The sequence below is a fragment of the Syngnathoides biaculeatus genome, chromosome 4 (genome assembly GCF_019802595.1).
Source record: "Syngnathoides biaculeatus isolate LvHL_M chromosome 4, ASM1980259v1, whole genome shotgun sequence".
NCBI lineage: Eukaryota > Metazoa > Chordata > Actinopteri > Syngnathiformes > Syngnathidae > Syngnathoides > Syngnathoides biaculeatus.
Window position 1 is genome coordinate 9,082,628 of NC_084643.1, and position 26,039 is coordinate 9,108,666.

At 44.8% G+C, this 26,039-nt stretch overlaps 2 protein-coding genes across 5 annotated transcripts in view; one reads left to right on the top strand and one right to left on the bottom strand.

The window, feature by feature from the left end:
• The window catches only part of aopep (aminopeptidase O (putative)), a 96,706-nt gene extending 75,910 nt beyond the window's left edge, over nucleotides 1–20,796 (top strand). For 2 of the 4 annotated variants that reach the window (XM_061818231.1, XM_061818234.1), the window contains 4 exons: nucleotides 1,003–1,119; nucleotides 13,701–13,787; nucleotides 13,868–14,011; nucleotides 20,658–20,796. In XM_061818231.1, coding sequence (XP_061674215.1) covers nucleotides 1,003–1,119; nucleotides 13,701–13,787; nucleotides 13,868–14,008 — 345 coding nt within the window. In that variant the 3' untranslated portion in view covers nucleotides 14,009–14,011; nucleotides 20,658–20,796. Of the gene's footprint in view, nucleotides 1–1,002; nucleotides 1,122–13,700; nucleotides 13,788–13,867; nucleotides 14,012–14,830; nucleotides 15,269–20,657 lie in introns of those variants that run through there. The other 2 variants (XM_061818232.1, XM_061818233.1) reach the window with 2 other exon arrangements.
• Nucleotides 20,219–26,039, bottom strand: part of fancc (FA complementation group C) — a 32,399-nt gene continuing 26,578 nt past the window's right edge. The window contains exons 12-16 of the mRNA XM_061818235.1: nucleotides 25,505–25,601; nucleotides 24,958–25,135; nucleotides 23,407–23,622; nucleotides 21,832–22,046; nucleotides 20,219–20,761 (exon numbers count right to left, since the gene is read on the bottom strand). Coding sequence (XP_061674219.1) covers nucleotides 20,758–20,761; nucleotides 21,832–22,046; nucleotides 23,407–23,622; nucleotides 24,958–25,135; nucleotides 25,505–25,601 — 710 coding nt within the window. The 3' untranslated portion in view covers nucleotides 20,219–20,757. The remainder of the gene's footprint in view (nucleotides 20,762–21,831; nucleotides 22,047–23,406; nucleotides 23,623–24,957; nucleotides 25,136–25,504; nucleotides 25,602–26,039) is intronic.

Consider the following 26,039-nt stretch of genomic DNA (forward strand, 5'->3'; position numbering starts at 1 on the left):
GTCTGCTCTCTCGAACCTTGTCTCCAAAATGTCCAACTTTGGCTGTCCCTCTAATGATCTCATTTCTTATCCTATCCAACCCGCTCATTCCGAGAGAACCTCAACATCTTCATTCCTGCCACCTCCGGCCACAGAGGTGCCAATGCTATCGCTTATTGTCAATCAGTTTTTATCTCCTCCTTTTGTCATCCAGTCTTTTCAAGTTTTACTCCGCAGTCTCCTCAGGGGAGGTGCGTTCGGCCTGCCTGCCGATTTTTTTTTTTTTTCTTTTTCTTCCCCTTCTTCACTCTCTCACACTTACCTTCACTTGAGCCTCTGCGGAGGCCCGAGCCATTAATTGCGTCCCAGACGGGGGGAGGCCTCACAGGGGTGGTGTGTCTTGGAGTTGAGAGCGTTCCCTCCCTGGAGGGGTCTGACTGAATCAGCGCGGCACATCGCTGCCCACATCCATCGGCGGAATAATCTCTTCAACTCACCGTTGATTTGTCGGTGTCCCTGGTGGGATTTGTCATCAGAATAAGTCCAAGTGTTTTGTCTTTCTGAAGAGATTTTTTTTTCTTGTTTTTGCTGCTTTTGCTCTTCAGAAGCAACATTTCGTCTACTTCCCCCCACCGCTTTATTAATATATTACACTTTTATTGCTTTCTTAATTCCTCTTCTTTACACTCCATTTCTGCCCTTTTTCCTAATATTCCCCCCGATGCAACGGATGCGCTCAGTTTAGCATATTTATTTCATTACCGCATTCGGCTCACTTTTATTATCTCCATGCGTCTTGCCTTCGAAGGAAGCCTTTAATTGACTTATATTGATGCTTTCTGTCTCTCCGGCCCGCGTGAAATGAAACTTCCGGGAAATGCCCCGAAATGAAAATGTGCTTGCAAATATGTAATATGCGCAATTCTGATGAGTGTAGGAGTTTGCGGTGACATTAACACACAGATTTTTTTGGGTTTTTTTGGGTCGAACTATTAATGTGATGGATTGTTTTTGCTTCTCCAGGTGACCTCAGAACAACTTGTACTGCTTTTGGAGCTACTGTTAGAGGAAACCAAGCTGAGCGCATCCACCATGCGCGCGCTGGCTCGCGCCTATGACTTGCGCAATCAAGATGCTGAGGTACACACACACACACACACACACACACACCCTCTTAGAATAACGAGCGCCTCCCGACCCAGCCTGCGAGGGGCTGAGTAATGCGTAGTAAATTCTCCCCGTAATAGCAACTCTCCTCTTTACGGCAGCCATTACTGAGTAAAATCCCACAAGAATACACATCATGTTTTTTTTTTTTTTTTTTTTTAGTGCTGCACAAAGTTCCTTAGTGCCACTATTAACAATATGTGTGTGTGTGTGTGTGTGCGTGTACTTCACTAGTGTATTTGTATTCCGCTGCATCTGCTGGTGCATTACTTAAACAATCTAATAAGTGGATGGCCCTGTGAAATTTGAAGCTGGAATGTAGTATGGTTGGACGTGATGTCACTCTTGTTCACTCGGGTAGTTGACCGCCATTGTTGCAGACAAGCAGTCAGCTGTCCGTCGTCATCATGCCAGATTTTTGTTTGCGTCTACGGATGTGGAAATCGCGGAAACAGAGACATTGGGAAGCAATTTATTTATTTATTTTTTTCCGCGTTCCAAAGATTAGATCGCATGAAGGAGAAGATACAATGGAGTTATCGGAAAACAAACGGCAACAAAAGTGGCTTGAAAATATACGACGTGCAGATCTGAACGAAGCTCGAGTACACGAGCCGAATGGTTAATTGAAAGCGGTAAGCACGTGTGTGTCTATTGTCATATCTTGAAGCGTGTTGACAGGGAGTTGAGGAAAAAAAACCACCAAAAGTTTCAATCAAATATCTCTGTCGTCATGCACGATATCCGCAGTGGCCTGCTGGCTTTATACTCATCACACCCTTTCATCCTCACAACAATGGCTTCACGCCCTGCAGTTTTTCTGGCTTTTCTGTGATTTTCCTTCAATGGTCGTGTTTAGTTTAGCGTTCAAATTAGTATTACACTGTCGACCCTACAGCATTAATAACAGGCGTGCACGTCATTGTCTTTTAACGTTATGAAAGTTGTTGCGGAGAGTGTACGGATCGATATCTTCAGAGTTAGATCTTCTTTGCATATCTCGCTTTGGCGACGTTATCAAGTGAATTACAGTAGGCAGAAAGCATCCGCCACTCGCCGCTTACACGTGGGTCTGTGGACGTTGCCATGGTGATGTCTGCAACGCCTAAGCCGTCTGTAGAAATGGCGGCGATGCGATTGAGAGTGCATTTTTATCACGTGATGGCAACCCAAGAATTCTGGGGGAAAAAGTCAGTTTCAACCATGTGAGGCATCCGCTCAGTGGGCATCTAAAAGACGAATGTCACAAGCAGCCTTGTGATGTCATCAAAGAAGTACTTTTACTGGCAAAGATAAAGTGTGATTACCACGGAACAGCAAATGGAGCTTACCGCGATGTATAAGCAAAGTTCCGCTGTCTGCTCAGGAGAATCCACAAATTCTGCTTTATCCGCAGGAGACGGCAACCGAGCCATGTTGCGAATAGTCAAAATGTGGAAGTAATTGAGGCGCCGCTTCAATTGCCCATATTCGTTTCAACTGTAAATATATCCCAAAGTCTGATCCCAGAACACTTTAATGTTGGGTAATTTCAAAGAATATTACATTAGCCATAAAAATTAACGACTCACAGATGATTTGATTTGGAAAACATTTTTTTTTTTTTTCTTAACACAAGTGTGCTTGTACACGCAATGCGGCAAAGATGAATAACTTCTGCTTAGCGTCTTCTGCTACCATCCCAGGCTAAGCTTTGTTCCTCGTCACACCTGCGAGGAGCTTTTTCGCTTTGAACACGCTGCTGCGGCTCGGAGTTTCTTTCAAATGAACCACTCGCTGTTACAACAACATACTAATGACATGTGAGTAGTGTGATAGATGTGATAGTCAGTTAAATTTTGGAATCACTTTGTGTTTTATTTTAATCAATCTGTCTGTCTGCACCTCACCCATTTTCTATTGATGGGCTTCAAACACACTATTGTAATGATTTGGATTTATAGTTATGTTTTTTCCCCCGCCACATATCTGAGGTAAACACCACGCTCCAGGAATTACAGCTGGCCTCACACCTTCATTGAACGATGCCCCATAGGCGGCTCGGCTGCGCACCTGTTTGCCGGTGTGGCGGAAATTATTACCGGCGAATCTAACCAGCTAACGGGTGCGCAAGCCAGGTGCCTAAGAAAAAAAAAAAAAAGACACATGAACGGGAAAATATGGCCCTAACTATTTCCATAATTTTACTCAAGAGATGTTGAGATAAATAGCTTGTAAAGGGAAGCATTGTGGCTAACGTAGCACAAAAAATGACCAGAGAATCTCACTAAGAGGTTTACAGAAAAAGGAAAAGTTCCTCTTCATTTCATCCGTTAGCCCAAGTATTTTTTTACTGTATTTCAGTTTGTATCATTCATTCGTTAATTTATACAGATATGACTGGATGTCACTTTCTAAAATGTTTCTTAAAACAGTGCCTGTACACTTAATTAAGGATTATTAATTCGGATAATTAATCCACTTGAGATTGTTTCTTTTGAAAAAAAGTCAATTTTCAACAATTCGAAGGCAACGGGGCTGACCGAGTGAAAGAAAAGTAACCACATAGTGTAGCGAAAAGTCTTTTCTTTTAAGAGGCTTTTAATTCTTGTCGTCGGCCCACTTAAAATTTGGCCCCGGGTCCAAGATTTCTACGCTTAGTTGAACTTCCCGGCATACGGGCTGGGGGGAGTCGTACTCTAGAGTTTCCAGGAAAACCTTGAGTGTGTACTAAAAATACACAGGGCCATTATGCAGACGGCTGCGCATGGAAAAACACTTGGGCAAATACACACACACACACACACCTTTCTCAAGGCACATTTCTCATCCGGAGACGTGTGTTCATCTTCTCCTTTGATTCATTCTTGGTGTGCGTCTTCTGCACCTTCCCTTGCGCAAGATTGATGATCGTCTAAATACAATCTTCATAAAACTGCCTGGACTTCACACGCAAGCAATTCGTCTTCATGTAGTTCTAATATTTTGAACTTCTTTATGAGCGTTTACTCGACGTTGTCCTGGAAAACCTTAAAAGTGGTTGACCCATTTTTCACACGTGGAAAATAGAAAACGTTGATAGACTCTCGCGCAGCGCTTTCCTCCAAATGGGGCCATTTTACCCTCAAATCACTTTTTGGAAGTGCAGACTTGCTTCATAACGTAGTTAGTTGAGGTGGTACAGTTTCTCGTCCCAATGTCAACACTTTTGTACAGTTTACTTTTAAAGCTTGGTACCTGGTTGGCCCAAAACAAAAGGCACAAAAACCTGAAGTTGAATTGCACCAGTGGCGTGCGTTTGTACGGCTGCTAGAAAGACCGATGATAATGTCTAGTAAGAATACGTATTAATTTGCAGACCGTTCAAGTTCCACGCAGAACATATTAGGTAAGGGTCAGGAAGTGTGACTGCCTCATGTTTATTCCATCAACAAACCTAATGCAGCTCACCCTCTGGCTATGGGATGGCGTGGTGAGTGATGCTTCTGGCATTTCTACATCAAACTTGTTAACTCGTTTGAAACGGCATCAATCATCTGCATATCAGTGCAGCAAAACAAAACTAAAAAACAAAAAAAGAGATGAGCGTGATCAGTGCAAACGCAACTTCCAGCGTGCTTTAAACAGCCTCTCCTGGGCACTTCAAATGGAGCCCAAATGCTTCTAGTGAAGTCTGTTCAAACTGTTGCTGACGCACTCACTGTACACTGTCTGCATTGCTCATTTCCTGAGAAGAAGATAAACTTCCTTCTTAAGAAAGGAAAGATTGCAACTGAGATTTTTTCCTTAGAAAGGTGAGGAATCAGCCCAAGACTACACGACAGGACTTGGTCATTGACCTGAAAAGAGCTGGGACCACCGTTTCCAAAGTGATACACAAAGACGTCACGGTTTGAAATCATGCATGGCACGGAGGCTTCCCGTGCTGAAACCAGCACATGTCAAGTTTGCCAATGACCATTTGGATCATACAGAGGAGTCATGGGAGAACGTTTTGTGGTCAGATGAGACCAAAATGGAACTTTTTGGTCATAATTCCACTAAGTTCCATCACAAGAGCACCATCCCTACTGTGACGCATTTGGGTGGTAGGATCATGCTTTTGGGGTGTTTTTCTGCACATGGGACAGGACGGCTGCGCTGTATTAAGGAGAGGGTGACTGCGGCCATGTATTGTGAGATTTTAGGGGAATAACCTCATTGGAGATGGGTCGTGGCTGCCGGGTCTTTCAACATGACAATGACCCCAAGCACACAGCCAGGAAAACCAAGGAGTGCATCCAAAGAAGCATGTCAAGGTTCTGGCGTCGCCGAGCCAGTCTCCAGACCTAAACCCAATAAAAAAACATTGGAGGGAGCTCCGTGTTTCTCAGCAACAGCCCAAAAACCTGCCTGATCTCGAAAAGATCTGCGTGGAGGAGTGAGCCAAAATCCCTCCTGCAGTGTGTGCAGACCTGGCGAACTACGACAGGAAATTTTTGACTGCTGTAATTGCAAACAGAGGCTACTGTACCAAATATTGACATCGGTTTACTCAAGTGTTCCAATACTGATTTGCATTGCTCATTTCCTGAGAAGAAGATAAACTATTGATGTCGTGCCTTCCGAAGAGAAAAGATTTCAACTGAGATTGTTTGCCAGAAAGGCTGCAGCCATAATCCAAACTCGCGGCGCGCAATACGTTTCGGTCCAGTTCGCTTAAACCCTGATTTGGGTTCCACTTCCTCCACCGGGTGCGAATGCCAGCTGGCGCGTCGGACACATGAGTAGTGTGTAACAGAACAACGCTCTAACGCTACGAATTCAAGAAAGAAAGTCAACCGCACTGCAATTGGCTGCCGCCCTTGCCCGACGTAAGCCTGGATAGATTCCAGTTCGCCTTAACGAGTGCGATAAAAATGGATGATGGCTATAAAGTGCAAGTCTTTCTAATCAAACGAGGAACCTATTAGCATACTCTATGTTGTCATAGCAGCCTGAAAAGGTGCTGGAAAAGTTCACTCCGATTCAGCATCTGTTTCAGTTGTCAGCGGCGACGCGAGCGCCCTTGTGCGAAGGTTCACTTTCAATCTGAGTTGCCGAAAGGAAACGAGGCGGCTGCCCGCAAATTTGCCTGCTCGGTGGGCGCCGCGAGTGACCGCGCATATGCAAACGGACGTGTGAGGATGTGAGGCGCGCGTGACTTTGGCCCGCTTCCATTCGTGCGAGGCGCGTGTGATCTCCAGGTTTTGGAATCGACATTTAATGGAAGCAACGCAAAGGAATATGATTCATATGGCGCATTTCATTCTCAAGGCAACTCAATGTGATTGACATGATTCAAAGGATTTGAATACAAAGAAAAGGGGGGAAAAAAATGATCAAATGAAAATGTATCCATCCATTTTCTTTTGCTGCTTATCCTCACGAGGGTCGGGGGAAGTGCTGGAGCCTATCCCAGCTGTCAACGGGCAGGAGGCGGGGTACCCCCGGAACTGGTCGCCAGCAAAACAGTCGCACTCACAATCGCACCTAGGGGCAATTTAGAGAGTTGAATTAATGTTGCATGTTTTGGGGATGTGGGAGGAAACCGGAGTGCCCGGAGGAAACCCACGCAGGCATGGGGAGAACTAACCCCAACCCTAACTCCACACAGGCAGGTCCAGGATTGAACCTGGGACCTCAGAACTTTAACAGCTGATGCACCGTGCCACCAATAAAAATTTTAAAAAGGAAATAAAAATTACAATTAAAAACAGCCCAGGGCGTGCTCCAGAGGTCATGTTAGTCCAGGGGACCCGAAACGCAAAATTTTATTGTGGTCCAAACAAGAGCACAAGTTCGGATGTGGATGGTTCATTATGCAGTGTCAAAGTAAAGTCACAGCAGCACAGTGGAGGAGAGGCCTCGGTTCCAGGTTTGAATCTCGCCTCCGCCTGTGGACTTTGCAAGCCCTCCCTGTGGTTGCAGTTGTTTGCTCCGGCTCCCCCCACCCCTCCATTCCAAAAAGATCCATTTTCATTTTATTATAGAGTCGAAATTGTCCTTAGGTGAGAGTAGGAATGGTTATGTCTTTGTATTCCCTGCGATTGGCTGTCGACTAATTCAGGGTCAACCGCGATTGGCTGCAGCTCACCTGTGACCCCAATGAGGATAAAGACTACAGAGAAAGCAAGACAATTACCAATTTTAAATCTGACACATTTGGACATGACTTGTGGACTTTTTTCATCACTGAGCATTTATTTAATTTCTGAAGGTCCCAAGATGGTGCTTTTGAATATTCCAACATCGCACGCTAAACTTGTTTATTTACATTCTGCAGGGCAGCTTTTGGGGAGTAGATTTTTGCCAGGATACGTGTTTGCAAAATTTGGTGGCTTTTGTTTTTGCTCAAGCGCCTCCCAAAAGATGTTTAGAGCAATTTCAGTCGGCTTTCCACACCTCAAACTGTATCAACACGACTTTTCTGCAAATGGTGACACCCTCCCCCCGGGCCACAACTGTAATAATTTCTACCCTCAAAAGCAAAAAAACAACAGTTGGCTGTCATTACCTGTACGATGACTGACGCTGCCGGGTGTCATGAGGTCTTCATCTCAGATTCTGCGCTTTTTAAAAAGAACTTTTAAAAGGTAGCAATTGGTAGAGTGCAAAAATGAAAGCATTCCATTGAATTTAATTTCATGTGTGATGGAGTGCAATCGTTCTGTAATGGCAGGCTGTGGTCATTCCTCACAAAGTCTTTCATGTACTATTGAGCTCGTGCACGTGACGTCGCCATTTTCACGGCGCCATCTTGCCGGTCAAAAAGAGCTGCTCAACTTATTAAACCGGAGCAGAATATTCACAATGCCCGAGACCTGTTTTGCTGTTGGTTGTTACGACAGATGAGACAGATATTCAAAGAGATCATTCTATGAAATACCAGCTGAGAAGACCGGAAAATGTCGACGGATTTCGGCAATTAAACGTGATGGATGGTGCCCGACCAAATACGCTCGACTGTGTAGCGACCGCTTCATTTCAGGTAGGAATTATTCTTCTCAATCTCAAATTCCCAAAAAGTATTTATCATGCCAAGTTGCCTCATTTGACAACAATGCATTCCAAAAAAATGATAGGGAGTCAACTCCAACATGCACAGAACCGTGTTGCGGCCGCTCGTTAAACTTTGTTCTCAAGTGAGTCCGATGCGTATTTAAAAAAAAAAAAAAAGAAAATAAACCGTCAGTCACACAGAAATTTTTGTAGGTTAACACACACTTCCGTGTACGGGGCAAAAGCCCATCCCAGCGGTTTATTTTCTTTTTTTTAAATGTGCATTGGACTCATTTGAGAACAATGCATATTAGAAGAAAGGAAAGAGGTTGTCCGAAGTTTAACGTGTGGCCACAACGCGCTTCGTTTATGGAAGCGCTGACTCTCTGTCTTTTTTTTCCCCCAATCACAGTTAATGAATGCGGGTTTGTGTAAAAGCAGGGGTCATTTATTGAAATATTGGTATTTGTATTGAAAAAATCTGAGTGGCTCCATCACTATGTGGGATTTATTCTTGATTGAGAACAGGTCCAGCAACGAAGTATTTGTATGCGTCCTGACTTTTCTACGCTTTCAAACTCTTCCGTGTAAATCTCGACGACTTCCTCACCAGATCCACGTGTAGATCCAGTTGTCCGAGACAAGCGGAACCGGGGTAACGGTCCAATTTCTTATCGGCTAAAACATCACGTTAAACATTAAATATGGGTACTCTATGGCAAGTGTCTCTCATTTTTCCACGTACCTTCGTTTATTATCACCTTGTAAATGTTTAACGGTATCGGACAAAACTCTGGGCGTCGTGCTACGAGTCGTGTTTTCGCGTCCTCTCCAACCGACTTAGCATTGAAGAATGCTTTGTTTGACCGACACTTCCGGCGAGCGACGTGATGTGATGACGTAGGTGCACGGGCTCTATACAAAGTAGTTTCATAACAATTCGTCTGATTAAATTTGTTATTCTCCCTTAACAGTTGGGCTTGTCTGCATTTGGTTAAAATGTGCTGTGTTAGTTGACTGGCACTTTCATAAGTCTGTGCAATTATTCTTCTGATCATCCATTTAAGCACGCAAGCGGTAGCCAGAATCTACAATTTGTGCTGGATAACAACAACGCAATAAGATTCAAGACGCCTTCTTGATAACAGTTCATTTTTTTCAGCGCTCTCATCGATAATAAGAGTGACGTCAGTGTCACGCATGACGCTTCTAACCGTTAATGTGTCCACACATTATCATGGACATTAGTCACAGTACGACATTGACAGCATGGAAGTGCGCGACGTGATCCTTCGCGCCGCCGGTAGCTCGTAATGCAGAATTCGGGGGGGAGGCACGAAGAAACGGAGGGATGTCGCCGTGCGAGAGCGGGAGGCCCTCGTAGGGGAAGCAGGAAAGAATTTTTCAAAAATGAGGCAAGAGTGAGCACCGTGCAGCTGCTGTGCCCCCGGGGCTCTGCCCAGGAATGTAACTGGGCCAAAGCAACAGCTGCCGGGAGGGGGGGGTGCCACGTGAGCGCCACGACAGCAGTCGGTGGGGGGGGGGGGGGGGACGTCGCGGCTTCCCTGCCCGCTCCCACGCCGTCGCATCGCCGTGCGTCTTTGTCGCGCTTTCCATGTAACCATGGTGACGCAGCGCACGTTTGATTCTTGGAAACAACAAATAGCAGTTTAGCGTTGCCAAGAACGTTCGTTTGCCCGAGCGACTTTTATGCTAGTTGTACTCTCATTTGTGCCGTGATCAGATTGATTTTCACTGTTGAAATTCCACAAATCTGTCACCAGCCAATCGCAGGCCAATAATTATCCCCCCCCCCAAAAAAAAAAAAAAAAATGGTATCACCTTTCAGAAACGATCATCTGTCGTTTTCTGACTTTGATTAGAAGGGTGGCAAATGCTCAACTCCGTCAGGATTATTCATACTTGGCCACGTCACTATTGCAGGTTCATTTAATTACTTCTGTATCGTAGGCCATGAATATGAAACAAAGGAGAAGCACGAAATCCGCCAGCATGCTGCCATATTCTTTCGTTGCCGCGCAGACTATTTCGTTGGGCGCCGTCTGTAACCTGGAAACGCGTACGCCAGGCCGGTCGTTAAGCGGGGATCGGCGTATTTGTGCATTTCTGGCAGAACGAGCGCTCGAGTGCCGACCTCGGTCAAGGTCAAGCCGCTGACAAAAGTCGGGGGAATCTCTCGTGACATAAAAATTGAATGAGTTCATCCATCTTTCCCAATTCCCTGCGCCACTCCAGTGGTCCGGTGGACGCTGTCGATTTTTGTTTTCTACAATCTGCACTTTTCTGGAGCGGCCCACTCACGCCAGGACACTCAGGACTTAATTTCGACTGCAAGTACGAGTAGCCCATTCCAATCAAATGCCTTTTTCTACTTTTTGGACTCCGTTTCCAAGCACATTTCAAGTGGCCTTTTTTTTTTTACCTGCGATGCTAACATTAATACGAACAAAAAGACGCCTGCGCAGACATCCGAATTGCATGCAACGTAACGTGGAAATGCAAGTAAACAATAATACAGAAATCATATAAAGGTCAAATATGAGGGGTCATTTTTCATTTTGCTTTCAGCCTGGATCAGGCTGTGCCAAGGTGGAATTTTAAAATGACACACCATCTTATCCTGCACGTTCTACGTTGGCTTCAGACCAGACCTTTCCAACTCGAAAAAGAGAAAATCTCGTCCAGTATAACCACTTTTTCTCCGATTATTCAACTAAATACTCCGACAGTCATTGCATCTTAAAACAACAGCATTTCTTTTTTTTAACTTTCTCCATTAATATCGAAAGTAAACATAAGCGGCATGTCTAGCTCGTCTTTGCTCTACGTTGCCCAGACTGTGTTGCCAACTAAAGCAGCGGTGGTGGACGCTGTCATTATAAAGCGCATTGATGGGCTGCGTAAGTACTGGAGCGTTAGTAATTATGAGTGTACTTCTTTAAGAGCGGGGGGTGTAAGGTAAACTAGGAAAAAGAGAGTGTGGCGGAGCAGCGGTCGTTGTTAGAGAAAGTTCCGTTTGCTGCCTAAAAGAAACCAGTGGCTTTTTCTTTTCATTTTTTACAGTACGTATGTGAATTGTGCCGTCGGATGTAACAACCACTGTAACATCCCTCACTCATTGAATCACATTGCAAAGTGCCACAAATTGAATAGCTGTATGTTATGCTTTCAATTTGCATTGGATTTTTTTTTTTTTTGCGTGCAACGCAGAATATCTGCGAAGAGACTGCATTAGTGCATGTGCGCAGTTTAAAGGGAACATTGGCCGTTTTTTTTTGGCACACGGTCGACCAAGATGATCACGATCGACACATTGAGCACCCCTGGTTTAGATCTTGGCTAACATCCCGACCCCGCCCCCCCCCCTTTTTTTTTTTTTTTTTAATATTTCGACAATGTTTAATTCTTTATGCATATTTAAAGCGGGTGTTTTTTTTTTTTTTTACATTTTTTGTTTTGTGTTGTTGTATACATCGCCAGTCTGTGTATTTTGACAACGTTATTGAGAGGTATATGTGCTGTTGTGCATTTAGGCTGCACTACATTGGCAGATATACATTTTTTTTTACATTTTCAGTAGTCATAGTAAGGCACTAAAATATCCGATTTTACATTCTTATTTTATTTTTGTTTAAGTTGCCATAACTTAGCCAAATTGTAACACTTGGAGAAAAAAAAAAAAAAAGATTGTTTGACTAACAAACCATGTCCTGAAAATTCATCCGTTTTCTCCTCCTTTCTTGTTATATTGGTCTCGCATTCCAACCGATACGTTGAACATTTTGTAAAGTTTCCAAACACAGAGACAAGCCGGAACGGAGCGTCGGATAAGCGGCATAAGAGTGTTTTGCCTCCAAAGGCCGTCCAGTCGTTTCTGAGTTGTCCGAGCAGGATGTCAAGCATCACCTTTATTCAATCAAGTCTCCTCCCTTCTCGAGGAGCATCTTCAAAAATCAGGTCGCCGTCCGACCTTGACGAGGTCACGCGCGTGCTTACCTCCCCCCGCGGAACGTCACGTCTGGACTGCAGCGCGTCCGGAATGCAGCCAAAATACACGCTCGCGCCGTCAGCCGGCACAGATGAGCCGTCAGCTCCATTTAAAGTGTTTTCATGGCTGCCTGCCAGCTGTGGAGCGCGCCACCGCCTCACAACTTCACTCGCTTGTTTTTCATATTCAAGGAGAGCTGGACTTTGCGTAAGCGGACTGATGGTGCGACGTTTTCAGGCCTGAGCAAATAAACCTCGAGTTCATCCTTGGGACGACTACGCTCAGCTTTTTTCCCTGCCATGGATCGACTGACAGTTGTTGTTTTTGCACGTCAACTTTGAGGAAGTAGCACGTAAAGAAATTTTGAGAAATAGCAGCTGCAACTCGCCTTTACAACAAATGTACAATTGTTGTAATAATGGCACTGAGGCAGTCCTATCTTGGGTTTTAAAAAAAAAAAAAAAAGACTCCACAAAGTCTTTGCTCACCAGGAACACCTTTGGAAAAAATCAGACTGTTTAAAAAAAAAAAAAAAATATATATATATATATATATATATATATATATATATATATATGATCAATTTAAGTACCGTAATTTCTGGCCTATAAGCCGCGACTTTTTTCACACGCTTTCAACCCTGCGGTGATGCGGCTAATTTGTGGATTTTTTTTTACGGCCACAAGGGGGCACTCGTGCGGAAAAGGTAAGAGTGAGACCGGTGGAATATACGTGCCGAGGAAGTGACTTTTACCTGTTAGCGCTGCGCTTGCGTGTTACTGCCGTGTCTCCCTGATTTTACCTGTATGTTTTTTTAACCGGCCCTTTTAGCGCGCCGCTAGAGTTAGAGTTAACACGTCGTTAGCGCGTTGGCGCTAGTGTTAAACTCTCTCTTTCTTTGTAAATATCTCGTGTTTCAATGTGGGCACTTGCGGCTTTTACACAGCTGCGGCGTATGTATGTACCAAATGGTATTTCCTTTACAAATGTACTGGGTGAGGCTTATAGTCAAGTGCGCTTTGTAGGCCGGGAACTACGGTATTTTTTTTTTTTTTTTTTTTTTTTGTCAGTCTCTCTCTCTCCACTTACATTCGATAACTTTCTTGAAATGTCTTTTCAATCATTTGTTTGTGTTGCCTTTATTGCGAAGGCATCCAATTTGCAAGTGCAGTCTTTGGCTTTCCCGGGCCGCTTGACTTAGTGCAGCCAATAAAAGTGGGAAATACGGGTCGGCATTCAGATCCAGATTTGAGGGGAAAGGGCCACGTTTTCGGGTTGCTTCACCCAGAGGTCACGGCAGGCGTGGCGATGCATAAATGACAGACATAAGTGGACCGGAGAAAATGCGCAGGCAGAAACCTTTTCCCCTCTTAGGCACATGTGAGAATGTGGCCCATTTAGGACGCGGTGCAAGTCACATGACCGACACGACAATTGCGGGTCTCCTCGGCCGAGATGTTTTCTAACCGAAATGAACCACATGAGTACGTCGTGTTTTGAATGTATTGCTCGTAACGTCGTATTTTCCCTACATTCTGACTCGCAGGTGCGACATCGCTGGTGCGAGCTGGTGGTCAAACACAGACACGCCCACGCTTACGGCGACGTGGCTCACTTCCTGCTTCACGACCAAGTAAATCTACATTCCGCACTCAGTCGGCGTAAACTGGAGCTGGAGTTTTACGATCGAACGCCGCGTTTGTCTCACCGCAGGCTATGGGGGTGTATCTGTACGGCGAGCTGATGGTTCACGAGGACGCCGAGCAGCAAGCGCTGGCTCGTCGCTGCCTCGCATCAGCCAGTGAGGAAATGGACCGATCGGCGCGCAGGGTGGTGGAGGAGATGGTGCTGTGACAGGTAAGGGGGATCCTTTCTCGTAAGAGAAGTTACTTAGACACACACTACAGATACACAAACTACTACCGAGGCCTGTTTTTCATTTATTTATCGGCTGTTGTTGTCTTTTCGAGACAATATTCAGTCCAGAAGTATGCGGACGATGGTTCAATCTACAACTAGGACAATTGGCCAAATACTTTTGCACCCCTGAAGATGGAGTCACCCTCGAGGTACTCTGCAGGAGTTCTTCGTTTCCCAAAAGTTCTGACAGTTAAGTCACAGTCCAAGGTGTTAACTCCTGATGCCGATAAAGGCGTTCTTGTCATGTCGAATACGTGCCGACACGTCCGCCGTTTTAAACTCCCGAACGATCAGCGCGAGCAGACAAGCGCTCGCCGCGCTTCTTCTTCTCCTGCTCGCCGCCACCGGCACATTCCTCCTTGATCCCGGCGTGGGTGCGCATATTTGTAGTCTCGGGACGGGGAGCAGCGCCGTCAAGATACATTTGTCAGTGAAAGAATTTGGAAATGCGCAAAGAGAAAGGTGGGGGGTGTGGGGGGGGGAGGGATCAGCGAGTGGCATTTTTATCCCCTTAACCCCTAAATATCGTCTGCTGTGTGTGTGTGTTCGGCCAGAATGTTCACCCTTTTTTTTTTTTTTTTTTTTTTTTTTACTTCTGGCAAATTCCCATGTAAAGTGTAAAATTTTTACTCAACTCTTCAGCAAAATGTCCCCCCCATCAAGATACGGTCCACCTTATTTTTTGCCGTTTCTACTTCCTGTATGGCTTTGTATCGGTAAGGCATCCCAATACTTCTGTCCGTTGAGCGTCGACAGGATTTGTCAACTTATTTGCGGGAGGAAAAACATCTTATCCACACGAGATGACCTTGATGTCCTGCTTTCAACGTGGGTCCACATCAACCTGAGCGACTCATTTTTTTTTCTCCTAGCTCCAAATCTTATTTCACGTCGGTCCCCGCCACAAGACTGTTTATCTTCAAACACACACGCACAGACTTTTCGACAGCTTGATGCCCAGGTTGTAATCGGCTTTTTGCGCATCTGCCTGTATCCTGACAGATCTCCCTGACACAAGTGTTGGGTTTATTCATTCGTACCTGCCTTACGTCATTTATTTATTTACGTGTCGTATTCTCACTTTTTGTCCGTAAGGTCATAATTACTGGACTCAGTGGTAACAGTTTATATTTCTACTGGTCTACAGTACATTTTCATTTTCTACACCTCGTATTTCTCATACATTAAAAAAAAACATAAGTTAGTGTTCATTGAATACTCAAAATTGTCCATTGGTGTGAATGGTTGTTGGCCTATATGTGCCCTGGTAACCAGTCTGGGGTGTACCAACATGGGCCACGTGAATCGCTACACCGGCCATAACCGTAGCCCCATTGACAAGTCATATATTACGCCTAAAATGTACTCCATGGGGCTAATTAGTCAACAATGTACGGGTACATTAGCGGATAGCACGTTAGTGACGAGAGCAACGGTGAGCGTGGTACGGAAGTGGAGAAACGGGTCCAAGCGGGTTGGAACAGCAGGCGGAAGGTGTCTGGTGTTTTATGTGACGGAAGAGTCTCCGCTAAGATGAAGGGCAAAGTTTATAAAACAGCGGTGAGGACGGCCACGAGGGACGGATTAGAGACGGCGGCGCCGAAGAAACAACAGGAAGCAGAACCGGAGGTGGCAGAAATGAAGATGTTGAGCTTCTCGCTCGGAGTGATCGGATTAGAAATGAGCTGATTAGAGGGACAGCCAAAGTCGGATGTTTTGGAGACAAGGTTCGTGAGAGCAGACTTCGACGGTTTGGACAGAGGCGAGAGAGTCTGAGGATGGCGCTGCCAGGCAAAAGAGCGAGAGAGAGAGAGGAAGACCAAAGAAGAGGTTGATGGATGTTGTGAGGGAGGACATGAGGACAGCCGGGTGTTAAGAGAGGAAGATGCACCAGAAAAAGATGACACGCTGTGGTGACCCCTGACGGGACAAGCCGAAAGAAAAAGAAGGAGAAGACGACGACGACGAGATGCAGTCGTACAAGGTCCTTGGTTTACAATAAAGTTACATTCGTACAGCAGCAACAAAAGAATTATATGTAGTCAAATGCAACTTACAGTTTCTATGCAAATCCAGTTTTTAAGTCAGATGACTAAATATTTGCATGAAAAGCACCTGCTGACCATCATTTCAATAAGTAAGTTTCATTGAGGGGTCGTCACATATTTGTTCTGGCAGACTTTTTACGCCAGATGCACTTCTTTGACGCAACGCCTCTCGGGGGAGGGGAGGCCCCAGTGGGATTCGAACTCACAACCCCTGGTTCACCAAACCAACCCTCTAACCACTGAGCTATGGGGCCTCTCTTCTAAATCATTCACATAAAAAGCATTAAGCACGGCAGGAAGTGAGGTCAACTAGGTTGTTGCACAACGGCATCTGTCATGAACCAAGAACTGGGGATCACTTTTAAAAGCGGGTTTTAGCTTGCATGTCTCATCCAAGGTCAAAAAGCTCCGATCCATTGTACTTTTTTCTTTCGGGGGGTATAAGATAACATACACAGACCCCCAAAAGAGAGAATCCCTGACAACAAACTAAGCCTGAACCTCGTGTTACCAGAAGTGGACCCCACTGGTCCAGACCTCTGGCCAATTAAGATGATGGATGATAGATCTACTCCCTCCCTGCCTGCATGAATGGTTTTATTTTTAATGTTTGGGTCTGTTTTTTTTTTGTTTTTTTAGTGCCGCTTGTTGAGATCAGAGCAGGGTTTGCAAACTTGTCCCGTCTTTTTTTTTTTTTTTTTTAAGAAAAGACGGGTGGTGTTTCGGTCCGGTCGATCCCTCCACGCCGTCCATCCCGCTCGATCCGCTTATCATTAGCCGAACGTGGCCAGCGAAAGGGAAAGTCTACACGTCTGCTTTTTTTTTTCCCTCGCGCTTGCTTAATGTCAGGCCAGGACAGTCGAGGCGCAAGATTGTGGCCGCGATGCCAACTGTCCGGGCTGTGGGGGTTCCTGGCGTGCTGATTTGTGACTTATGATAAAAATCACATTGCCAGGGATTACCACACAGCCACGACCTGGCCGGCTGCCATGACAACCGCGCCCAAAGTTCAAACCGAAGGAGGAAGGAGAGCGCGAGCGGTTCGTCCGTCCTCGGGAGTGCGACGGGTCTCCGTCCGTGTGTGCTGTCTCCAGCCAGGCGCAGAGCTTAGCTGATTGGTGAACAGTGATTGATTTCCTCTTTGTTCACAGTGGCTAAGTTCTGCACCTGAGGAGAACCTTGTCCGCAGAAACAAAAACAAAGTCAAGCGACACACAAATCTGCTTCTCCGGTCATTTCCGTGCTTGTCGCTACGCTTACAGTACAAGTCAATTACTGAACATGCTATGATAGATATTTGTCTTTGATATATCAGTCACTCACATTTGAAAATTGTACGGGTGTGGTCAGTCATGCCCGCAGATATAAAGTTGCGGGTGTGATTAGAGATGGAATCTCAAGACCTTAAAATAACTTCCTGAGTTGTTATACCCGACTATGTACTTGTTACCTAATCCCATAACCAAAATGTATTGACGTATTGCACAGACAGAGACAGACCTTTTTAAAGAGGTTGGTAGACATTCCATTTCAAAAGTAAATATTCATATAATCAAATCATTTTATTTCATCCTGATGTATTGTTATAATCTTGCATAATTTACGGCGCTATCTATTGTCAACCCGTTGATGAAAGCTAGCAGTAGGTGATCTTCTTGAAGCATGGAGAGGCGAAAAGTTTTCAACTTCAAGAAAACGCGGTACCACGGGGGAAAATAGCCGTTCGCAATTAGATAGATGGACACACGAGTCTAACGTTAGAAAATAGATCGAGTCAATCACAATCTCATACTTATTATAGTTAGAGACTGAAAAATAAGCGACGTCTTTCAATGTCTATTTTTTCTACTCGGAACAAATTTTACGTGTGTGATTTTTCGTCCTCAACTGTGCAGATTTGCGAGTGCGACGGCCGCGCGCCTCGAATGTGAGTGACTGATTTATGCAATTAAATGCCAATATGTGCTACTTTATTTGAACGTATGACGTCACCGTCCACACAATCTACACGCGCGCATGAAAGGCATCTGCGCGCACCTTGAATGGTGGTGATGGGGTGAACAGTTCTCACACTGACAATCAAAAGCATTATGGGATCCCAGGAATCATTCCGGTGATGTTTTTAACTACATTGCGATAGTCAAGTTAAACATTGCTCTTTACTTGCCTTTCTTTCTTTCAATATTGTCAAGCGTGAGTGCACTCGCGATTCTTGGTTTATTTTACAAAACCGAGCACGGCTTACGTTTTAAACAGTGGCTTTCCGCTCGTCTTCTTTCAATTTCCATTTTCACGCCCTTGAGCAATTTGGTGACCAAATTTATCACTTGAGAATAGTCAAAAAGGTTTTCTTTTCTCCGAAGAATAAGAGCCCAGTTGACCTTTTGTGTGTAAGTGCTGCCACATTAAAAATCAGGCTATCAGAGATGTGCAGCTGAGAAACTGCACGACTCTGAGCTATAGAAAAACAAAAACAAATTGCAATAAAATTGCCGTGATACGGCAAGCAATGGCGATATTTGTTTTTCCCCACATCCGACATCCAAGGGACTTCCCAGCTAAGTTGGAAGCGCAAAAGCTTCGTCACTCCAACTCCTGAATGATCCATTTATTGATGCGTCCATATATAGTACATTAAAGTGCCGCGTGCGGCTGAGGAGGCCATCGGTCTAAATGAGGACGGATGTGTGAATTAGCAATGAGGTCCGCGCCGAGCATGTCATCAGTCCACCTATATTTAGGGCCCATTAACAGACTAATGGCCATCAACGGGCCGTTAATGTCCATATGACAGCCATCAGTGGACAGCCACATATATACTGTATAAGCCCGCGTGATTTATGACACCCTAATGGCGCCCTCGGCTCATCTCGAGACAAGAACGACGTCTCTTCATCCCCGCGATCAAACCGTTGATTGCGGAGAGTCGTTTGATGGATTTGCGGCTTTTATGTTCCGTGTTTACCCCCCCCCTCCCTTTATTTCTTCTTCTTTTGAAACAATCCAGCTGAGAACGGGGTCGAGGAGGTCTTTGAACAGAGTTAGCGTCACCGTTCGCAAACTGCGGCGATCCAGCAACAGCGCACATAAATCATATCGTAAAATGCAGGATATGATTGATAGCCAGCAAAGATCTGGGCTCGGCCTCCTGTGCCTACTGAGCTGATAATCAGTCCTACACAACCACTGGCTCAGTTCAGCAGGAACAGGCGTCCAGTCCGCTCGCCGACCACGGGAGCTGCTCCGCGTCGTCCATTTTCCTTCGCTCGCTCGTCAGGGGCGTGCTAAAGCCTATCGTAGCGGATTCGGGGCGAGAGGCGGGGTACGCGCTGAACTGGTTTCTAGCCAATTGCCATACTGTAGAAACACTGGCACTCACACCTACGAACAATTTAGTGTCTTAAATCATCCATGTTTAGGATGTGGGTGGAAACTGGAGTACCTGGAGAAAACCCACACAGGCAAGGGAAAGACATGCAAACTCCAGACAGCCGAGGCTGGATTTGAATCCGGGTCCTCAGAACTGTGAGGCAGATGTGCGAACCAGTCCTCACTGTGTCACCGTGCTTTGCAGCATATTTCAAAATTCACTTTATTTTTGTAAATTATATCTTTTATTCTACAATATATTTGGAATTGGAGTTTTTCAATTTTTTTTTTTTTTTTTTTTGCATTTTTAACCATTTTATTTTTCAGGTATTTTACTGTATGTATTTCACATTTATCGCTGGTTTACTCAAGATTTTATATTTTCAATATTTTTTTAACTATTGTATTTTACAACCATTTTTAAGCATTATGTTTATTCTATTTTCAAGCAAGCAAGTATTTTTAAGTTTCAGTTTCTTTTTATTTTGCTCAAGGATTTTTAAAATTTCATTTCTCTGCATCGTTTCAATTTATTTATAATTTTACTTTTTCAAAAATTGGTTTATGCATTTTTTAAGCTTTCGTATGTATTTTTCAAGCTTTTTATGTGTTTCAAGCATCATTTTTATCCATTTATTTCAGAATTATTTTTAATATATATTTCAAGCAGATTTTTCTCATTTTTGGTTCAGCCTCATTTTTATTTTTTTAAGGCTTTTGAATAAGATCACTGTCATTTTTCTTCACATTTTAAAAAAAAAATCAGACTATATTATTTTATTTTTCAAAATATTTTATATTTTATTATTAGTATTTCTAGTGGCAAAAATCTACATTTTTCCAGCCAGTTTGAAACACTTTTTACTTTGTTTGATGGGCATTCACCAAAAAAAAGGGCAATTTTTTTTTTTTTTTTTAAATTGGGTTGCCAATAGTCAGTACGACTGAGACCTTTCATTTTGAATGTTATTGTGAGTTGCAATAATGCCATCAGTGTGACTCTTAGCACTTTTGAATGTATTTATTCTGCAAAACGTGTCCACTGGGGTGGTTACTGTATGTAGAAGTCGTATGAGTTTGACCTGTAGCTCCAGTTTCTTAGTGTGCCCCTCTTTCTCTCTCTCTTTCTTTCTTTCTTTCCTTCCTTCCTTCTGTTTTTTTCCAAGGTCGCTGACAACAGATGAGAAGATGACAGGCGCCGGCGTGAGGGCGGAGCACTTGCGGCGACCACTCGGAACGTTTGCGGCACTCCCGACGCCGAGGCCGCTAACTGGAGAGGAAAACGTTCAAACATTTCATAGTTAACAAGCAAATGTCACTTTTTGTACAGCGGAAATGAAAAAAATAGGAGCAAAGAACTTGATCCGCGCGTTTGTGCCGTGTTTAGTCTGAAGCTTCAATCAGCCTGTGAAGAGTTTAGACTGGAAATTTGTTCACGTGTTTTCATACATAACACATGGAGGGAAACACAGTCCTGGTCGCGATATTAATATAAATCTATTTTCTTTCACTCCGGGTCCAATAGTTAGTAGCAGGAAAAGTTAGTCCAAGGACCGACGCGTTACACTTCATGTTTAGTAAATACATATTGGCAGTAAAGTATTGGCAATTTGGGGAGAGTTATGAGTTCAAGATTACAAAACAAAGGTCAATGATTGGAAAAATAAAAGTCAATATTATGAGAAGAGTTGTGATGGTAAGTTGTACAAAAGACTTACGATTAGAAGGCAAAAAGTAGTGACAGAAGTTGTAAAGATGATGGATAAACAAAGAAGAAGAAGTTGTAACATGACAAGAATGTTAATACCTGGAGAATTTTGTTTTTTTTTAAAAAGGTGCTGTTGTATTAAAGGAAAAACATATAAAAAAGAAAAACATTGGCATTAAGGCTATTTTTTTTTTTTTTTTTCAAGCCAGTTGCGCCACGGTGCCGCCCACTTTTGATCTTTACATGTTTTCTAATTTCTCTCCAAGCAAATCAGCCTTAACCGTAATTGATGACCAAATGATCACGGGTCTGATCCACTCCTGATAACGAAGCTATTTTCTTGAGTGACCGAAAATCCTGACCCTGCTTTTATTTTGAAGCACTTTTGATCACACTTGCTCGATGACATGACGTGGCTTATGGTCGTCCTACCCTTCTCCTCCATAGTTTTGACACATATTCATTTCAAACTGCTCCACTGTCCTCGCTCGTCGTGCGTTATTTCCACGCCGTCCTGCACGGCGAGCGTGGCCTTCATTAACGATGCAAACGTTGTTCATGAGGCAGACCCTGAACTGACTGCGAACTCACCAGGGCGTGTTAGCGTCCCGTGTGCGCATGTGAGGTCCCACCTGGGTGAGCGCGGGTGGTGCGCGTGTCCAGCATCGGTGAGGTCTCGCGACGGCGGCGGAGGCGGCGTAGGGGTGGCCAGCTCGTTTTGAAGCTCACGGATCCTGACAGAGGTCGCGTCGGGGGCGCCACCGCCGCCGCTTCCCGCGCCGAGCCGCCCCTCCAGCCGGCTCAGAGCGTGCGCCGCTAGACTGACCGGACCGGTCGCGGTCGCCACCTGGTGCCGCACGCACACACGCGTATAATTAATTATATGCAAAGTTATTCGACAGGTTGGCGGATGGTACCGCACGGAACCACACGAATGCCATACTTTTGTCTCGCTACGTTGGAGTTGCAGACAAAACAACCGGACAGTGAGTGCACAGAACACGAGTTCGACATAGACGTAGTATACGCGTGAGGACGGATGGATGGATGGATGGAAGGAAGGAAGGAAGGACAGGTGATATGGAAGGAAAGATGGGGAAGTAAACGGGGTTGAAGGATGGGATGAATGAAGGTCGGCCGGAAGAAAGCAAGAATAAAATGCAGAGTGGGGAGGAGGAAGGAAACAAGGGAGTAGTCGGGTAGGAACGGTGAAAGGATGGAAGGAAAGAAGGAAAAAGGAAGGCTGGGTGGAGACAGTACAAAAGGTTAGAAGGGCCGCAGTAAAGAAGGACAAAAGTAAGGGAAGGGGAGGATGAAATGAAAGAAGGGAGTGGGGAAAAAAAGGAAAGAACAGATGTAGGTTGGATGAAATGCAGGAAAGGATGGAGGAAGGCAGCTCGAAAAGGAGTGAAGACAGGGATGGATGGAAGGAAGGAAAGATGGGGATGTAAACAAGGTTGAAGGATGGGATGATGAAGGTTGGCTGGAGGAAAGGAAGAATAAAATGCAGAGTGGGAAGGAGGAAGGAAACAAGGGAGAAGTCTGGTAGGGATGGTGAAAGGATGGAAGGAAGAAAGGAAGGTTTGGTAGAGGGATTTGTGAAAGGAAAGAAGCAAGGCAATATGTAAGGGAGGAAGGGTGATGTAAAAAGAAAAGGAGGAAGGAAAGCGACAGGAAGGCTGGGTGGACGCGGTAGAAAAAGGTAAGAAGGGCCGCGGTAAACAAGGACAAAAGTAAAGGAAAGGGAGGATGAAATGAAAGAAGAACAGGGTGAAATCAAGGAAAGGGTGGAGGAAGGCAGCTAGAAAAGGAGTGAGGATGGATGGATGGATGGATGGATTTGTGGGTCATACATACTAAAGGATCATTTCACAATCGTATTTGTAAGTTTGATGCGTCGTCGACGTGATGACTTCACAACTCCAAAGTTGAGTTATTTCACTTGGTCCAATTTCGGTGACATTGTGGCCAAACGAATGACTCATTTCTGACCCGTTAGCAGGGTTCAAACGACCCCACATCGGGTTATTTTTACCCCAGAGTGTGCGATCGGTTGTTTGTATAAATCATCGCTGTGATTGGCCGATCCAGGACGTCTGGGCCCGAATCATCCGGGACGGGCTCCAGACCACCCGAGGATGAACATTCATCGAAAAACGGACGAGCCCGCGGACGACACCCGTCCCATTTTTTGTGCTCCTCCTCACCGTGCGCACGACGTGCGTGCAGAAACTCTGCGGCCGGCGGGAGAAGACGGCGCAGTTGACCGCGAGGTCCAGGATCAAAACGGGCGACGGCCGGCGGGCGCTCGGCGAGACCAGGGCCAGCAGATCGCCGAGCGGCTCCCCGGGAACGGGGCGCCGAGGAGAAGGAGGACCTGACAGAAGGAGGCGCAGCTGCTCCCAGACTTGTTGCACACACGCCTGCAGATCCAAAATGACAGTCAATACATGCGCGATATCCAAAGACGGCCACGGACGACGCCGCGTCGCCTCCGTTATGAGAGGAGGAATCGATACTTCTTCATCCTCCACCTCGGGTTGGGGTCATCCATTATTTACTTTTTAATGCGAGCCTGCCCGATATTGTGTTTGCTCACGTCCCGTCCCGTTCACCTGCAGCCAATTGCCTTTGGGGACGTTTTTGGGAGGTGCACAAGAGATGAATATTAATATTGTCACCCACAAATGAATATTAGGGACACTTTGGAAAAAAAAAAAGGGGGTGGGGGGGAGAATCACTGCGAGTTTAAAATTGTAAGCTGCTGAGAATCAAAACATTGGCAAGATAAAAAGATAAAGAAAAAAAGGAGCTCAAAGGTTGTAAATTTGTGATATTAAAGTCTTCCATATCTCAGATTGCTTATTCAATGCACTGTCAATGAACCCATTCATTGTGGAGGTGGCGAAGGGGACAGGAGGGCACATTTGTCACGTCGCCATATGAAAAAAAAAATGTTCCGTTGGAGAGCCTCGCTGTGATGTTGTGGTGAAGGTTAAATATTTGCAGGACAAAAACAGCAATTTCACACATTATAGTCATAAATCTACCTGAAAAGAGTTTACAGGTCTTCCAAGTTATGAGCCGTCGCTCGTTCGATGCTTTTCCTTTGTGACGCCAACAAAAACGTGAAAGTCACAGAACAAATTAAATGCGGCATTTTGTATTTTTTCTTCTTTTTCTCGTGAGATATGGATTTATTTTTGGAGTAGTTTTTTTTGGGGTGTCACATGAAAACTACATTGTAATATTTTGTGTTCTTAAAGCTAAACAACATTTCACAAAAAAAATCATTGAAAATCATCAAAAGATTATTTTTTTTAATATCACGAACAAACATCGTCACCCCTTTATGTTCAGATTTCAAATGGGACCTCCACCCATCCATTTTCTGGGTCGCTTATCCTCACAAAGGTCACGAGAGTGCCGGAACCTATCCCGGCTCACTTCGGGCGAAAGGCGGACTACGCCCTGGGGGGGGTCACGGGGCACATTGATCTTGTCATTTACAATTTTCATGTTTGTATTTATATATTTCTATCTATATTATCCCATTCAAAGCATGCAGTAAAATTTCACATTTGTGTTTTTACCAAGGTTGCCTTCAAGCTGAAATAAAAAAGTTTGTACCATTTAACTTTGTAAGTCACTGTGTTATAAACATGTTATGAATAACAGAAGGTTAAAATTCTCAACATATGATACATTTCGGCTTGAAGGAAATCTTCAAAATGGGTCATTTTTAAAGACAGCATTACCAGTCGTTGATCCCTACAGTGCCCCCTGTTGGTGGGGTGGTGATAAAACGTCAGCAGCCACAGCGAGGGCTCGCAGTGTCGGGGTTCGGCGCTGGCCGCCACCCGGAGGGCCTCCTGCGTCCAGTGGGAACATTGGACCAGCAGGAACCAGGCCTCGAACACGGCACCGACGCCCCCGCTACGTGACAGTTTCAACAAAAAGGATGACATAAAATTGGATTATATTACGGAAAATTGGTTTAGAGATTAGAATAGAATAGAATAGAATAGAATAGATAGATAGATAGATAGATAGATAGATAGATAGATAGATAGATAGATAGATAGATAGATAGATAGATAGATAGAGATAGATAGATAGATAGATAGATAGATAGATAGATTAGATAGATAGATAGATAGATAGAAGATAGATAGATAGATAGATAGAGATAGATAGATAGATTAGATAGATAGATAGATAGATGAAAAAAGAACAGACAAGTGGAAAAAACAAGCAAAAAAGACAGACAGACAGACAGACAGACAGATAGATAGATAGTCTAACCCGCCACTGGCAGCCGCCTCCTCTTCCTCCTGTGTCAGTCTTCGTAACGAGCCAGTGATCCAGTTCAGGTGTTGCCTGCGAGCCTCCCAAGACGCTTCTGCAAAGTACACATCGACGCAAGCGCGCAGACACTCCAAATTTGCAATTTGAGCAGCTGCAAATCCTGCAATCTCGCAAGATGTACTCAGGCAAAGCGTCCCCAAATGAAGACTTTGCACTTTTAATGATGTCCAATCTTAACTTTTCTGTCCATACAAAGTTAACTATCAATCCATCCTTTTTCCACACCGCTTATCCTGATTACGGTCACGGGGAGGTGGAGCCTGAACCCTGAACTGGTCCCCAGTCAGTCGCGAGGCAAAAATATGGACACGGACAACCATTGGCAGTTACGTCACTGAGCGGGCACTGGACCCACGTTGGCCCCACCAACACCAAAGTCAGGCGAGTGTACCGCCACACTATCAGTGACCATCCATCAATTTTTCTCAGCCGCTTATCCTCACGAGGGTTGCGGGAGTGCTGCGGCCTCGCC